The sequence below is a fragment of the Podarcis liolepis genome (assembly GCF_965112155.1).
Source record: "Podarcis liolepis genome assembly, chromosome: 8".
Taxonomy (NCBI): domain Eukaryota; kingdom Metazoa; phylum Chordata; class Lepidosauria; order Squamata; family Lacertidae; genus Podarcis; species Podarcis liolepis.
The window spans coordinates 34,017,700-34,033,507 of record NC_139560.1 but is presented as its reverse complement, the minus strand read 5'-3'; the positions used below and the strand labels follow the sequence as shown (position 1 = coordinate 34,033,507).

The following is a 15,808-nucleotide window of genomic DNA, read 5'->3' as shown; positions in this document are numbered from 1 at the left end:
TTAAGGCTTTATAGGTCAAAACCAACACTTTGAATTGGGCCTGGAAACTACTGTATTTTTTGCACCATAACACTCACTTTTTTCCTCCTAAAAAGTAAGGGGAAATGTCTGTGCGTGTTATGGAGGGAATGCCTACGGGTGGCATGCCTACGGATTTTCCTCCTCTAAAAACTACGTGCGTGTTATGGTCAGGTGCGTGTTATAGAGCGAAAAATACGGTAATTGGCAGGCAGTGCAGTCAGGCTAGGATCGCTGTCTGGTGGATGTGGACATTACTGTGGCAGAGGATGAATTATTTTTACACCAAGAAAGTGCAACCTCATCAATGCTGAACAGAAGAGGGGACTTGTATAAATATCAAGGAATTAAATTGTGGCCAAAGATCTGCAGCACCCCTTTGGGTAACAGGAGAGAAATCGGTGGCAATTTTCTCAGGTGAAATCTGTTTCCCTGGGTCAGGTGTGGGGAACCTGTGGCCCTCCATATGTTGTTGACTTACAATTGTACAGTGGTGCCTCGCAAGACGAAAAGAATTCGTTCCGCGAGTCTTTTCGTCTTGCGATGTTTTTCGTCTTGCGAAGCACGGTCCGTCGCAACTGTGCCTCTTCAAGCGGCTTTAAAAAAAAAGCGCAAGACGTTTTCGTCTTGCGAAGCAAGCCCATAGGGAAATTCGTCTAGCGAAGCAACGCAAAAACGGAAAACCCTTTCGTCTAGCGAGTTTTTCGTCTTGCGAGGCATTCGTCTTGCGGGGCACCACTGTAGTTCAGAAACATCTGGTGGGCCAAAGGTTCCCTAGGTGGACATCATTACATTTCCCTTGCAAAACATTCCAAGCATTTTTCCTGCTTCAGGACTGTGTTTTGAAGCTTAGGGCATAACGGATGTTAAACAAGTGGGAGGGTTTTTCATAATCCTGAAAACTATGACTGGGTCAAAGAAATGAAGATGGTCAAGGATTTCTCTCAGCTGGCTGCCAGTGGGCAACAGGTGAGTGGCTAGTTGTGTCTGTGAAGAAGAGCCATCAGGTTTAGTGATTGAAGAACCCACAGCAGTAAAGGCAGGAAGCGAAGCTGATCTGTATAATCACCTAAAGGAGAAGCACACAGAAACGAGGGCAGGAAGCACTGGTGACTGATGCAGCTATCATTTTGGAAAGCTTCCTAACTTGAGAAAAAATGGTGGCTCAAAGAGACATGGTTAGGCATTGCCCTTTGATACAACCCCCTCCCTGTCCCATCAGTGATGATAAAGTGTGGCACCCTGTGCTCAGCCACACAATACAGTGGTACCACGGGTTACATACACTTCAGGTTACATACGCTTCAGGTTACAGACTCCGCTAACCCAGAAATAGTGCTTCAGGTTAAGAACTTTGCTTCAGGATGAGAACAGAAATTGTGCTCTGGCAGCGCGGCAGCAGCAGGAGGCCCCATTAGCTAAAGTGGTGCTTCAGGTTAAGAACAGTTTCAGGTTAAGTACGGACCTCTGGAACGAATTAAGTACCTCGGGTTGAGGTAGCACTGTACCTTGTTTTTAACCAGATCTCATTAGTGCTTATTAGTGATGGAATCTTTTCCTTGAGTCTAGGGTAAACCATATCATCCCTTGCTTTTAGTAATTTTCCATTTCTGGTTATATCCATTTAGGCTGCAGTCCTATACTCACTTATTTGGGAGTTTACCCTGTTGGATGCAGTGGGACATAACGTCTTGCGTAGACATGGAAAGCCCTTCACGGTTTAATCTGTTTTGGCATCTAGCATGCCCATGTTTAAGTGAAACCCTCTGCAGTTGGCTGGGCGACATAGATAGGTCAGTTACATAGCAAACTGTCTGTTGTAGTTTACTGATCTCTGTAGATCGAGCCTATGCTTGTCCAGAAGTAGCTGATCCAACAGATTGCATGCTAGGACTCTTCTTGTCTTCCCCCGTCACCAGCCCTGGTCTGTATGCGATGTGTGTGTGGCTTTGCTCCAGCTGCATATGGGATCAAACGGAGGACCCTGATATTGCAGGTCACCTGAATGGGCTTTTAACTTCCATTAGGAGCAATTAGCAGCTGTTCTTGATATTCTGTGATCTAGCAAGGAAAGCTGGACTTCAGCAGACGTGGAAGTGCTCCAGATCTATTTCCACTCGCAAACCATTGTTTTCAGTGCATGAAAAGTGCTGTTTTATGCAACAGCAGATCAAGCTAAACTACTACTTTGTGGCTTTTTGGAAAACTTCCTTCTCGACGACTGCATTATCTCTCTTCATTAGCCCATTGGGAAACTTGCAGTTTGTGGTAGATTAGCTGGGATGTTTTAAAGCCTGCACATTCATAAAAATTAAAAGCAGTAATAATTTGCAGAGCGTGAGCCCAAAAGTCAGATTATCTAAGGGCTTCAGTCATATGCAACTTCCATTCAACCTGTCCACATAGTGCAGTAAGTAATAGGAAAAAAGAGAACATATAAGTGCAGAAAAGAAGGGGCTTGTGCCTGTCCTTGAGGAGTTGTGCAGACTCTGACTAGAGGAGAAGTTGCAAGGATGAGCTGTGATTGGTTGCACAGTGCATGGGATTGCAGAGGGAAATCTTAGTGCAACTTCTTGTTTCCCTGCACCAGTGTGTTTCTGAAAGGGAGTCCTCTGAAGGTTTCTTGGCTGTGTTGTTGAGGGTGGTCAACGAGTGGAAATACGAGTTGAGTGTAATGGGAGACACAGTTTGGACACAGCTGGCATGGTGGGGTGTGGGATATGGAGCCACCATCCTAATGGTGGGATCAGTTAACTGGGATGGTGTGGGGTAGGGCAGCAGTGAGTTTGAGGCTGCAGGGGCATACCAGTGACCATTACAGGCCCCCATTATTCCCTGTCACCACACCAGCCAAGTGAGAAGCAGAGACTGCTTTTTTTTTGCCCAGCTACTCCTAGTATAGTTGATCTGTATGGTTTATATATTTCCCATTGCTGCAATGGTGTAATTCAGGGGTCAGCAAACTTTTTCAGACAGTCTACTGTTGCTCAGACCTTGTAGAGGGCTGGACTATATTTCTTGGGGGGGGGGAGAGAGAACAAATTCCTATGCCCCACAAATAACCCAGAGATGCATTTTAAATAAAAGGGCACATTCTACTCATGTAAAAACACGCTGATTCCCGGACTGTCTGCAGGCCAGATTTAGAAATTGATTGGGCTAGATCCGGCCCCCGGGCCTTAGTTTGCCTACCCATGGTGTAATTCATTTGCATGTTATGCAAACACAGGTTTACCTGGAGTGCAAGGTAATATTTTGCAAGAATGCAAAAAGAAACTATGGACTACAAGGAAGGCATTACCTGTTGTACTTCTCAAAATAAAAATGGAGGTTCGGAGAGATAAATTTAAGCGGCCTGTTCGTTGTCTTTTCCCTGCAGAAGTGGCAGTGCATCGAAGATGCGTCTGGCAAACTCCGCATTCACAAATGTAAAGCGTCCAGTGACATCCTTGCTATCAGAAAGAGAACGCGAAGCATTCACTCCCGGGGATATAGCAGCAAAGAAAATGACTGCGACTGCGGAGAAGCTGATTACCGGAGCAGTAGGACTCAAAGAAAAAATCAAAGAGCTTTTATGAGAAACCCTGGAATACAAAGTAGGTGACAGTATATTGAAGGCTTTCAGAAAGGTCAGAGACTTTAATTTGCTCCAGGTTTAGGCACCACACATTTTCCATCTGGGGAAACAAATCCTGCAAGTTCTCTGTGGGCTGAAAAAAAATTATGCCACTTAATATAAATCACTGCGGGCAGCATCTGGTAGAGTACCTTGCATTCAAAGAGTATGTGCTTTGGTGGTGTGCTCTAAGTATGACTTAGTCAGATATCACCTTGTGTGATTATTTGATCTAATAAACTGATAACTGTATGTATTAGTCACAAACTTCATTCAGCTCTGGCAGGGCCAGCCCTACCATTAGACACAGTGAGGTGGCCACCTCAGGCAATAGATGCTGTGTGATGTCCGCATCAGATCCCCCTGGCCGTTTGTACAGAGCTATTCCCTCCTTCCTCATCCAGTGCACTGGTGGAACGGCTTCTCACTGGCCTGAACTGCCTGTCCATCTTTCCTAATTGCCTTCTTCCAACGTTTCACAGACTGTGCTATTGAGAGAGGCCCCTGGCAGAACAAGCAGGTTCAGATGCAACCAGTCATGCAACAGGCACAATTTGTTGCTTTGCTCAAGAGACATGTGCTGGTACCTCTGCTTCTGACTTTCAGCATTCGTTAAAGCAGGCAGTGAGCAGAAGACAGGTGGAGCAGTAAGCAACCAATGACATGGGGTTGGAGCTATAGTCTGCCACATATATTGCTCTGAGCCCTCTGAGTCTAGAAAGTTGATGCCATTATACTTTGGGAATTCTAAGAAAATTTGTAATCAGCTTCCATCACTGCTGAAGGCTTCCAGTGAACAACAGGGCTTCCAGTAAGGCTGCACTTAGATGTGCATTGTTTCGGCAGTGAGCTTGATGTGGAAACCTACCATAATTCTGGCAACCCTACAGTCTTCTCCTCCGTTTGGGAGGGCAGGGTGCGTTAGAGTAGAAGGTGAATTTTTACAGCACTTACTGGCTGGCTCTTTCATCGGTCACAAAACCACCCACCCCTTCAGAGAAGATTTTGAAGTGTGGTAAAGAAATAATAAGATAATAAGATTGGATTCACTATGCAAGGTGGGTCAGGTGGGGCAAACAAGGCCGCTCACCTGAAGCATAAATTAGGAAGGGGCAACTAATCAGCTTTCAGGCCAAAGCCAACCAGGTAAGCAAGTTAAACCATAGAAGTAAATGTGGAGAAAGTACTATTTATCCCAAAGCGATTCCCACTCCCATCAGCTCCTGACTCTACAAACATTTTTTTCTTGAATTATTGCATTTGTAAGTGCTGTACATGGTTCTCCCCGCCGCCCGCCATTTATCCTCACAACATCCTTGTGAGGGAGGTCAAGGTGAGAGTTGGTGTCTATCCCAAGGTGCACCCAGGAATCTTCATAGTCAAGTGAGCTTTAGGTCTCCAAATCCTAGTCCAACTCTAACCACCACACCACTACGAAATCTGTCTGCTCTCAGTTTAATGGAACGTTGTGTTTCTAGACTATTTTAAACAACAGGTTAGCCAGGTTTAAATAGTACTTAAATATTTATATCTGAAGGAAAAGTTATTAGTGTAGCTCAAAAGCTTGCTTCTAGTACATTACTATAAAGGCTAGTAAAATATACCCAAGTAGATGTTCTGTATTCTTGTCCTACTGAGCAGCGATTTCTCATCTAGATGTATATATTTACTGAATGCATCCTTAATGCAAACTGCCTGCTGTCTTACACTTTTTTTTTTTACAAGATAAAAAGCTATGCTTATGAATGGCTTTCTGCTGGGCAGAAAACATCTAGAACAAACTATTTAGATCAACCTGGCAATGACAATATTATCACTCAGCTCATCACTTTTTCCCAGCCCTAAATGCAGTTTAAATTGTTCAGCCATCTGTACACAAATTATTTGTCCCTGTTGTACTTTAATGCATCCAGATTTCTCTTAAAGCGAAATTCCTAGCTAGCTAGTTTCCAACACATGTTTCTGCAGTGCCCTCCAGTGGACTCCAATGTGAACTACTTATCAAATTGAATCTAGTGCACATTTCTTATATTAGGGAGACAGACAAGGTACTATTTCCAGTAATCTACAAAGTGGCAGTTCACTATGGTGGCTATGTAACCAACCAGAAGACCTGTATTTTCTTACTAGGTGGGGTAGAGCATTTCTCAACATATCTACACTTGATGGGGGGTAGGCCAAGGAAGCGGAAGAGGGGTGGTAAAATAAAAACCTCACCTGACCAGAACATCACAGGCCTTGCTCACAATTACAGTGACCTCCATGTGAACATCTCATAAATCAGAGAAAGATAACTGTTGTCCTATGAGTGTTGTTGAGCTCTACAGTCCCCCTCCCATCACCCCTGACCATTGGTCATGCTGGCTGCAGCTAATGGGAGTTGGAGTCCAGCAACATCTGGTGGGTTTCAGGTTTCCCATCGCTGTCTTAAAAGCACCATTTTTGTGCAAGATTATGCTGGTAAAGTTGCATTTCATATCCTCCCCGCTCCTAGGGACTTGCATTTCTCTTGTCTGACTCTGACAAATGGAACAGAATGAGAATGTAAATTAGGCTGTAGCAGTTCAGATTTTGGGAGAGGAAATGACATCGCCCTAATGCTTCTCTATTAAAATTAAAATCTCTCCAAGAATAGTGTCACAGTCCATTGCACTGTGTAGAGCAGGCCTGGGCAGAGGAATTTTTGAAAATTGCCTTGGGAGGGTTTTTTTTGCCCTGGAAAGTTAGGTCCCATTTTATTTAAATAAATGAAGTGTTCAGTGCAGGACTAGGTAGGGTCATGTCTGTTAAATTGATTGCTTGGACCAAAGAGCTTTGTAGTGAAAATCATCATGAATGTACTATTCCCCTCTCCCCAGTTACTCTGCATCAGTCCCCGGGTCTTGGCTCCTTCCCCTCTTTATAAAGAGTGCACCGTTAGTAGTTGTCTAATTGACACTTCTGTGTTCTTTTACCAATATAGAATACAAACCGCGGTTTGTTCACACGCGCCAGACTCGTTCCCTGTCTGTGGAATTCGAAGGGGAAATATATGATATAAACCTGGAGGAGGAAGAACTGCACATCCTCCAACCCAAAAGCATTGTTAAGCGGCATGGAGCTTACAGTGAAGAGGAGGAGGGCCAATCAGAAGATACCGCTGGTGGTGACAAAGCGATGTTAGCCGATGGAACCAACGCAGTTGGCCAGCCGGACTCTGTCCGAGTGACTCATAAGTAAGAATGCTTTTGCCACAGCTGACTATGGTGAAGTCAGAGGAGCCAAGTAGATGAGCAGAGATACATTGGGATTGATGGATGGATAAGGGAGATAGTGGATTAAGGGTAGTGAGGCTAGAAGCGGCCACTAGACTGGTGACTGGGAGTGGCCCCCAAGACCATATAACAACGGTCCTGAAAGACCTACGTTGGCTCCCAGTACGTTTCCGAGCACAATTCAAAGTGTTGGTGCTGACCTTTAAAGCCCTAAATTGCCTCGGTCCAGTATACCTGAAGGAGCATCTCCACCCCCATTGTTCAGCCCAGACACTGAGGTCCAGCTCCGAGGGCCTTCTGGCAGTTCCCTTACTGCGAGAAGTGAAGTTGCAGGGAACCAGGCAGAGGGCCTTCTCGGTAGTGGCTCCCGCCCTGTGGAACACCCTCCCATCAGATATCAAGGAAATAACTATCTGATTTTTAGAAGACATCCGAAGGCAGCCCTGTTTAGGGAAGTTTTAAATGTTTGATATTTTATCATGTTTTTAATAGTCTGTCGGGAGCCACCCAGAGTGGCTGGGGAAAGCCAGCCAGATGGGCGGGGTATAAATCCTCATCATTATCATTATTATAAAGGTAAGGGCAAGGAAGTTGTGATTAATGCGGAAACTAGTCTGATTATTATTTATTAAATCCTATACTACCCTTCAAGGGATGTGGGTGGCACTGTGGGTTAAACCACAGAGCCTAGGACTTGCCGATCAGAAGGTCGGCGGTTTGAATCCCCGTGATGGGGTGAGCTCCTGTTGCTCAGTCCCTGCTCCTGCCAACCTAGCAGTTCAAAAGCACGTCAAAGTACAAGTAGATTAAATAGGTAGCGCTCTGGCGGGAAGGTAAACGGTGTTTCCGTGCGCTGCTGTGCTTCGCCAGAAGCGGCTTAGTCATTCTGGCCACATGACCCGGAAGCTGTACGCTGGCTCCCTCGGCCAATAAAGCGAGATGAGCGCCGCAACCCCGGAGTCAGGCACGACTGGTCCTAATGGTCAGGGGTCCCTTTACCTTTATACTACACTTCATTTGAGAATCTTTGGAGAGAGCATTCCTCAGACGGTGAGCCAACACAGAATAGGCCCATTCTCCAAACCTGTTGCCACCCTCCAAACCTCTCATGGAGGGCAGGGAGATAAAAACCTGCAGGAATAAAAAGGTCTTTAGTAACTGGCAAACAGCCAGGAAGGAGGGAGCCAGCTACGCTTCACAGGGGAAGCTGTTCCATAATGTGCCTGTAGCCACTGAGGAGGCTCCAACCAAGCTGTGTCCTTCCACTCTAGAGAGGAAGCAGAGCAAGTACTTGCCCACTTTGATTCTTACAAGATGCTGGAACTACCATAGTAAAAGTAATTTATAGTGTTTTCTTTACTCTGTGGCTTCAGAGGATTTAGGCTGCATGTTCCCAAGATCTCTCTCCCCCAAACATCACCCCTATTTTCTTTTATCCATTTTTCCACTTAAAGGTGTTTTATTCTTCCGAATGACTCTATTCACTGTGAGAGGGAACTATACCAATCAGCCAGAGCCTGGAAAGACCACAAAGCCTACATTGACAAAGAGGTTTGAAGTCATTTTCCTTTATTAACCACCTGTGCTGGTATCTTACCAAAACTCAAATCTCACAAAACGTACTGATGGGTGAAGGATCACAATCAGAACTGGGTGATTAAGGTTCAAATCTCTGCTTGGCCATAAACATGGGGTGGCTGTGTTTGGATATAATGCTAAGCCACAGTTTAGTGCTAAACCACAGTTTAGCATTACACGAATGAACCTTGCTTGTCTGAGATCTTACCCCCATGAGAAAACCAGAGGCAATTGCTTCTGTTTTCAAATAACCATGGTTAATGTGAACTTGGACAAACTGTGATTAGTCTCAACTATGGTTTTAAGGCAGAAATAGCTGGTGTGATGCCCTCCAGATGTTGGGTTACAACTCCCATCATCCCTGACCATTAGCCATGCTGGCTGGGACTGATGGGAGGAGTGAGCCAACAAATTATGGAAAGTAGCATGTTGACTCCTACTTTAGGGAAACAAGCCATCTTTAAACCATGGTATCTGATTCTGGCTCATGTCTCTAAACCACAGTTAAGATGAGCCATAATTCTAGGTTTGCACACAGCAGCAAGCTTTGTGACTCCTTCAGGGGATGGGGAGAGGAATGTGTGTGAGGCTGACATGGGCACAGAAAACCAAACCCTAGTTCACTATGATATTTGCATAATATCACTATGTGGACTTGAACAAATAATTATTTCTTGGTGTCAGTTCACCAAGTGGTAAAAAGCGGCTATCATTGTAGATGCAATGTGTGAGATTTATCAAATGATGAATAGTAAACTAGTAATAAGACCACTGGCAATACTCAGTGTCTGTTAGTAGCAATGTTTTGCTGCACTGATAAGTATTGAATGAAATTCTTACTAAACCTGCAACTAACTTTGCAGATTGAGGCTCTCCAAGATAAAATTAAGAATTTAAGAGAAGTGAGAGGACATCTAAAAAGACGAAAACCTGAGGACTGTGACTGTAGCAAAAAAAGGTAAGGGCATTTCTTTTTCTCATCTGCATAATTCCAGGTGGAAAATCAATGTGTATGGGGGAACAGATAATAACTCCCAAGGTTTGGTTTTCTGGTTAAAATGGGATAAAGCATAAAGACAGCAGTCATACATTTTGGCCAAACTTCAGGCATGTTTTCATCTAGTTCTTCTTGAAATGCTTCTTCTATGGAGTGCCACACAGAACAGTAATTTGCATTTCTGAAATAAATTTTAAATAAGTGAACCTACTGGAGTTTTTGAAGCAAAATTTTGGACTATATAGTAGCTGAGTATTTCGTTTGGTTAAGGTTAAAATTGATTGTTTCATGGCCTTTGGGTAAAGAATACACTGAAATCTTTTACATTATATATAAAGATATAAAGAGTTTGAACATTTTTTACCAACAGTTATATTTATTTAAAAGCTGGTGGGGTAATCTCTGTACAAATATTTAAGGAATGAAACTAATAGCCACACTTCCATTTTTAAGTGCTGGTTTTCAGCAAAGCCTCATTTTGTCATACTATTTCTTTACAGCTATTACAATAAAGAAAAGGGGGTTAAAGGTCAAGAAAAGCTTAAGACAAGTCACCTTCATCCATTCAAGTAAGCCCCTCTTTCTTTTTTTATTGATAAGAAGCTATGTATTATTGTTTGTTAATATTATTTATATTTGTGTACATCATTGGCTGTTTGGCTATAAGATTGCGTGTGCAAAGTCATTTTTAGCCATTTGGTACAGATATGTAATTTCTTGACCATATAAACTCCCGCTTTGCACAGCCCTGATACAAATAACTCTGGTGTGTGCTATCTGCATGTAAATTAGTGCATGTAGCAAGAACATTTAAGCATTACTCTCTGCCATATGAGTCACAGCTCAGGGAAGAGGATTTCGGCAGCAAGCACAGGTGGGAGGTGACCTTTAAAATCAGTCCTGAAACAATCCACTTCTTCCCTCCAGCTGCTAAGCATGTTGATTTGCTTATATGAGAACTCCAGTCTATTGTAGGTGCTTGATGAAAACTGTTAGGATTAAGCCTTGGTTTATGAAATATTCTTGAATCTGACTAGGGAAGCTGCCCAAGAGGTAGATGGTAAACTTCAGCTCTTCAAAGAGAACCGGAGGAGAAGGAAAGAAAGGAAAGGGAAAAAGCGCCAGAAAAAAGGAGACGAGTGCAGCCTTCCTGGACTCACTTGTTTTACGCATGATAACAACCATTGGCAGACTGCACCATTCTGGAACTGTGAGAACCACTTTCATTTCTGGGGTTCGGGGTCGGTGTGATCTCTTGCAGCATTGGGAGATTTATATATACTTTTGTGTGTTTTTTAATTATTTATTTTAAATACAACTGGAATTGAATTTAAATTGTATTTAAAACTGGGTTTTAACGAGTTTAATATTTTTAAAGGGGTTTTTCCTTAAATTAATGCCAAAAAATGAAATAGAAATTGGAATACAGGCACATTCAAATTTCTGATGAGGTTATGGGACCACAGAGCATGACCAATAGTTGTTGTTGTTATAGGATTGTGGTGTCCTGGAGATACCACTTTCTGTCTCATCTGAATCATTCATTGAGCCCACCTGGGTGATAGCTTACACCTCTTTTAAGTTGTTTACCTTACCTGTTTGCGTTCCGTAATTTGACTTGTTCTCACATTATGAACCTGCCCAGTAGAATCGCTCCTGAATGGTTCTAGGTGTAGCCAGACCAATTATCTGCTAACTCACTCAGAAGTCCCACTGAGGACAGTGGTGCTTGTTCCCAAATAATTGTGCATGGAATTGTATCCGTAGTCTTCAAGTACATGGTCTTCCCACACATGTATAGATAAAGAGAGAGCAATATTAAAAAAGAGAAGAAGCACCAGGTTGGGGGTGTGGAGGAAGAAGAGAAGAGGCAAGTCTCCAACTGGTGAAGAATGGAAACCATATTCTTAAGCTGAAAGCATAAAATTAAGTGTGCTTTGATCTAAAATCTTTCACAGGGGCAATAGATTATGGTGGCAATTTCCTCTAAAGAAAGCATTGCCTTTGAGGTTGTATATATTCAAGAGTAAGATTTTGGGCTGTATCCAGTGAAAAATGTCCTGTTAACACAAGACTTCCGCCTGCTCTGCAATGGGACTTCCTCTCTCTACACTTCACCATGTTCTGCCCCATCTCTCTTCTGGGGGAAAGGAATAGCATAGGCATAGGTCCTTGCACTAAAGAGATTGACTTCACTGGATACAATTTAATGTTTGTGTCGGTGTCAATGTTGCCTTCCCACCATCAACCGTAAACACGTGTATAACTGGGTTGTTCACTGTGTTACATACAGCCAACATTTCTTATTGTTAAAATAAGTTTTTTATTGGAGTGCCAGGATCACTTAAGCAATTGTTTATTCCAGAATCCTGAATATTTATGAAAGAGGATATAATTCATGGAAATAATTATAAATTACTTTAAATGTGGGATATTTTCTAACCGCAATTTTTTATTCAGGGTTAAAAGATGTGATCCGATGAAGCACTTTTTAGTCCCTTTGATTTTAATGGGAGATATTTAAGCATAGTGTTTCTCCCATTCTCCTTGAAACCAGTGGCTCTTAAGAAATGCTTAATGTGGATGGGGTCACCTGTAAACTGCGGAGACATTCTGTCTTCTTTTTTTCTTGCGCAAAAAGCATTTTTTCAAACCTTGAACTTCAGAACTTATGGTTGTGTAATGCAGTTGTTGTTTTTTTGAAAGAAAATTGTGAAAATGAATTTAAAATTAATGCTCCTGAACCAGAGATCTTTTGTGCAGCGGCAGCAGTGCAAAGATGCTTCCTATGAAGCAGATGGTTGGTGCTGCAAAGTTTAAAAGTTAAGTGGGAGATGCTTGGAATCTGTGCCTCCTGCAGAGATGCGCAGTGCTGTCGGAATTACCATTGCCTACCCAGGGCACATGAGGTGCTGAAATACAGCACTATATGTGTGCACTTCCAGGTGCAGGATGCAGTCATGTTTCCTAAAGCGTGTCCTCCCTAAAAGAGGGCACGTGTTGCGGTGAGACCGGGAGACTGACCTCCTGGTTGTGGGTGGGTCTATTGGGACAGCCACAACACCCGATTGGTAGGTCCCTCGTTGCTGGGTTTAATCTGGCCAATGGGAGCAGTCTAAACGGATTGAGGGACCTATATATACCTAAGCACCTGACCCTCTTTCAGCTCGTGCATCAGAACACCTGCCCACCTCTCCCTATTTAGGGCATTTTGCGATTGAGCTTGCTATGCCGTTGGGGCACAGCAGGAATTTTCCCCGCTTGGCTGGTTGGCTGTTGCCATTTGGGTTTCGCCTGCTGTGTAGCAAATCGTCACAACTTGTAAGCTTGCGGATAGGGATGGGAGAACGGTCTCGCCATCCCTATGTGAAGGGTATTCCATTAAAGGAATCCAGGGATTCAACTTGGTTTGGTCAACCCCCGAGAGGGGGTTGTGCCCATGCCTGAGTCCAGGGGAGCATCTGGGGAGTGAACATAGTCTGTTTCCTGGCTTTCCACCTACCTCAGGTGTTCACCCTTGGCTGACCTATGATAGAGCTCTGGGTCAGCGCTACCTGCAAGGGTGCAGGGGGCTAGTCGAACCAGTGAGCAACCACTCACTTTCTGTAATCAATAAAGTTGTGGCCTATATTCTGCCCAAAACCAAAACTAAAATTTGAGTCAAATGTGTGTTTATTTAGGGGGGAGGTCTCTGGGTCTGAACACAGAAACCATTTTCCTTTAACGCATGAAAGACTGCATCCAGAGAGATGGTATGTACCTTGCACTAGGCATAATTTTGTTGTTGGCATCCATCTGTCTCGGGAGAAATGGAGGAGTGCACCTTTGGGGCTGAAGTCAAGCTGTTGGAAGGTTGCAGCACCTGCTGTGGCTGTAGAGACCAATACGGGAGCGATGTGTTTTGTTGCAGCTGGGGCAGATGAAGGCGTCTGGTTGGGTTGCTTCAGGTGTACCATGGCGTTTTCTTCTCTCTCTGCTCCTCCCAGCAGTCATTCCTCCTCTGGTCACTGCTAATTGCCTTTCCTGGATTGAATATCTGCTTCCTTAACACTGATTAAGTTTTTCCCCCCTTTCCCCAACAGTGGGATCGTTTTGTGCTTGTACAAGCTCAAACAATAACACTTACTGGTGCTTACGAACACTAAATGAAACACATAACTTCCTCTTCTGTGAGTTTGCTACAGGATTCCTGGAGTATTTTGACATGAATACAGACCCCTACCAGGTAAATGTGTGCCCCTCCCATTACGCTTCATTTAAGCTCCATCTTTGTTGTCTTTTCAACACCTCTTTAAAGGCCTTCAATTCTCAGCAAGCCTTTTAAGTGGAGATCCTTATCCCAGTTTCCATCTGTAGTGGATTAAAAAATCGTTTTATTGTTAATTACTTTGGGATGTTTCATAGGAAAATGAAACTCTCCCAGCCCTATCTAGAGATGCTGGGGTTTGAATCTGGGACCTGCTGCGTGCAAAGCTGCATGCTTTTACCACTGAGCTATGGTGGTTCCCTAAAGCTTGGCTTACATGTAAGCGTATAGACTTCAGTCATTTGAGTATTGCACCCTTTGCAGTTGCAGACACTCATAACATTTCTTTCCCTCCTTTCCCCTCCCACCTGTGTCTAGCTGACAAATACAGTACACACTGTAGAAAGAGGCACCTTGAACCAGCTACACATACAGCTAATGGAGCTACGAAGTTGTCAAGGTTATAAGCAGTGCAATCCAAGACCCAAGGGGCTTGACACAGGTAATAACAAATGATGCTTAACTCTGGGTTGTTAATGTTGTTTCCGTCCCTGAACCCTTAATGACTACAAGGAATGGTTAAAGTGGTCTGTGAAACACCTAGAGAAATAATGATTTTAAGCATAATCAGAATGAGGTATTTACAATATGTTTAGCCATTTAGACGTGATTTGCAGCTGAAGAATATATGACACCTCGCTGTACACAGATATTACAGGGAAACTGCATAATAATTACAAAAGCAGGCAGAGTTAATTGCATTATTTACCATGCTGCATGTATATATGATTATTTCTTCTTCTTGTAAGCCTGACATCTCCCCTGCCCCCTCAATGCAAGGAGTCAGCCTGGGAAATGTGAAGCAATAATGAAGAAGGCATTGCCTTTGAACATTGCAAACTTACTCCCTCTTCTCTGAATAACTCCACTTGCCCTCCAAAACACATCTGGAAAGGTTTATTCTATGCAGCCTTGTGCTCAGATTCTTCTTTTCACTGTACCAATTAACTGCTCTATTAGGACATGAAGTTTTGAGTCCTTAAAGGGTGTGTGTGTGTTCATTTTATGCATCTTCTCCGTTGTCACTCAAAATATTAGTAGAAGCCAATCTTACAGCCCTCTCTTCACCAGGTATTCCCTTGGGCCTGGGAGAAGGCCTGAGGTCACCATCTGCTTTTATATCTACTTGTCCAATACTTATATTGGGTTGCCAATAGAACAAATGAGAATTTGTCCTGGGATTGAGCCCACCAAGGGGCATCAAACCCCACTGTGAAAGTACATAACTGTGTCCCCTGTGTTTAGCTCTCCATTTTCCCTGGAAAAATAAGGAATTATACTACTCTTCTGTAATCTGAAGCCTGTAAAGTGATTAGGGGTTGTGAGCCGTGTTCCAGGGAAATCTTTCTCTAAAATTTTGCAAAAATAATAATAATTCCTGTTACCAATATGCGGTTCCTCAGGGTTCAGTTTAATCCTCTATGCTGTTTAACATCTACATGAAACAGCTGAGTGCGGTTATCTGGAGTTTTGGAGTATGTTGTCAGCAATATCCCAATGACACACAGCTCTACTTCTCCTTTACATCTGCAGGTAAGGCCAGTGGATGTTCTGGACCGTTGTCTTGCCTCAGTAATGGACTGGATGAGAGCCAACAAACTGAAGCTCAGTCTAGTTACTAAGGCACTGTTAAGTGGGCAGTTTTCTAGGCTGGGTGGATAAGAGGTTGCCTGCTCTTGATGGGGTTACACTCCCTCTGAATGAGCAGGTATGTAGCTTGGGGGTACTCCTGGATCCTTTGCTGTCACTTTGAGGCTCAGGTGGCCTCAGTGGCGCAGAATGCCTTCCGTCAGCTCAGCTCTGCCCCTGTCTGGACAGGGATTGCTTCTGTTGTCTATGCACTGGTAACCTCTAGGTTAGGTTATTGCAACACATTATACTCAGGGCTGCCTCTGAAGACAGCTCAGACACTTCAGATGGTACAGAATTCAGCAGCTAGGTTGCTCACTGGGGCAAGACAGTTTGAACATATTGCACCAATCCTGACCTGACTGCACTGTCTGCCAGTTAGTTTCCAAATGTTGGTTTTGAAGTATATA

General features: G+C 43.6%; 1 protein-coding gene across 10 annotated transcripts in view; it reads left to right on the top strand.

Moving 5' to 3' along the window:
* The window catches only part of SULF1 (sulfatase 1), a 116,509-nt gene that overhangs the window by 95,941 nt on the left and 4,760 nt on the right, over positions 1–15,808 (top strand). For all 10 annotated transcript variants that reach the window (XM_083517562.1, XM_083517564.1, XM_083517557.1 and 7 more), the window contains 8 exons: positions 3,398–3,614; positions 6,597–6,849; positions 8,343–8,439; positions 9,330–9,424; positions 9,964–10,032; positions 10,501–10,673; positions 13,546–13,688; positions 14,088–14,211. In XM_083517562.1, coding sequence (XP_083373688.1) covers positions 3,398–3,614; positions 6,597–6,849; positions 8,343–8,439; positions 9,330–9,424; positions 9,964–10,032; positions 10,501–10,673; positions 13,546–13,688; positions 14,088–14,211 — 1,171 coding nt within the window. The remainder of the gene's footprint in view (positions 1–3,397; positions 3,615–6,596; positions 6,850–8,342; positions 8,440–9,329; positions 9,425–9,963; positions 10,033–10,500; positions 10,674–13,545; positions 13,689–14,087; positions 14,212–15,808) is intronic.